At 39.9% G+C, this 1,116-nt stretch overlaps 1 protein-coding gene across 1 annotated transcript in view; it reads left to right on the forward strand.

The window, feature by feature from the left end:
* The window catches only part of LOC119592030 (coronin-6-like), a gene marked incomplete in the record, with an annotated part of 41,928 nt that overhangs the window by 24,937 nt on the left and 15,875 nt on the right, over positions 1 to 1,116 (forward strand). Inside the window, 1 exon segment of the mRNA XM_037940824.1 lies at positions 656 to 935. Within this exon segment, the coding sequence (XP_037796752.1) occupies positions 656 to 935 (280 nt within the window).

Consider the following 1,116-nt stretch of genomic DNA (forward strand, 5'->3'; position numbering starts at 1 on the left):
AAGTTCTCCCTCATCAGATATGCACTTCCTCCCTCAAGGGGATGGATTGAATGAACTGACTTGGCTTTTTGTTTGAGGAAGCACAATAATTTTGCATTTGAATATGGATGCAGTTGTTTGTATCAAGGTGTTTGCGGACATCCATTGCGATGTTACTGTCCAGTAACTGGTATGCGTGCATTCAAGGTTTTTCCATAAGCAAAACCTTGTGAAATGAGCACAGCACCTCCCTCTTCTTGCTGTATTTAGCTAACTCATGGGTGATAAGAAGCAAAGTGACTTTATTTGGTAATGAATTTATGAAACAGGTGAAACCTAAGTTTTTATAAATATTTGTTTCTTTGCTTTCGCTTCTGTGGAAGGGCATGCACAAGTAAGTACAGAACCTTTGGAATTGTTTTTGTTTCCTTTTTCTTTATTTGTTAATTTAATGGAAAGTTATGCGATGCATGAAGACTGATCGGAATATTAATAATATAAGGAGAATTTTGCAGTCATGCCATTAGATCCTTTACATAAGTAGTAATGAGTAGATGTGCCTAGAATGATCATAAGTGTTCCACTTTGACTTAAAAACAAAGGAGGGAAGGGAAATAGATTAAATGTAATGGTGCTTGTTGAGTACATCAGTTAGCATACACCCTATTTCTTCTAGGACCATGACAGAACCAGTAGTTGACCTCGTCCACCACCAGCGGCGAGTTGGCCTGGTTCTATGGCACCCAACAGCAAATAATATCCTCCTCTCAGCTGGCTCAGATAATGTGATTGTCATCTGGAATGTGGGCTGTGGTGAAGCTCTGATCACCATTGATTCAGTTCATCCAGACCTCATCTATTCATGTAGTTTCAACTGGGATGGCTCACTCCTCCTAACCACCTGCAAAGACAAAAAGATCAGGATCATCAACCCAAGGGATGGTGAAGTGTTTGAGGTTAGTGCTAACTCTTCTATTCTGTCAAACTTCTGCTATGGTAATGCCACAGCCATTACCATTACAACCACAACTTCCTCCTCTTCATTTTCCTTATTACAACTATTAATGCTACTTCTGGTTGAATCCAGGTGCCTTGCAGCCCATATGTGGACCAACATCTTCACTTATTTATTGGAAC

Source organism: Penaeus monodon, chromosome 29 (assembly GCF_015228065.2).
Source record: "Penaeus monodon isolate SGIC_2016 chromosome 29, NSTDA_Pmon_1, whole genome shotgun sequence".
Classification (NCBI taxonomy): domain Eukaryota; kingdom Metazoa; phylum Arthropoda; class Malacostraca; order Decapoda; family Penaeidae; genus Penaeus; species Penaeus monodon.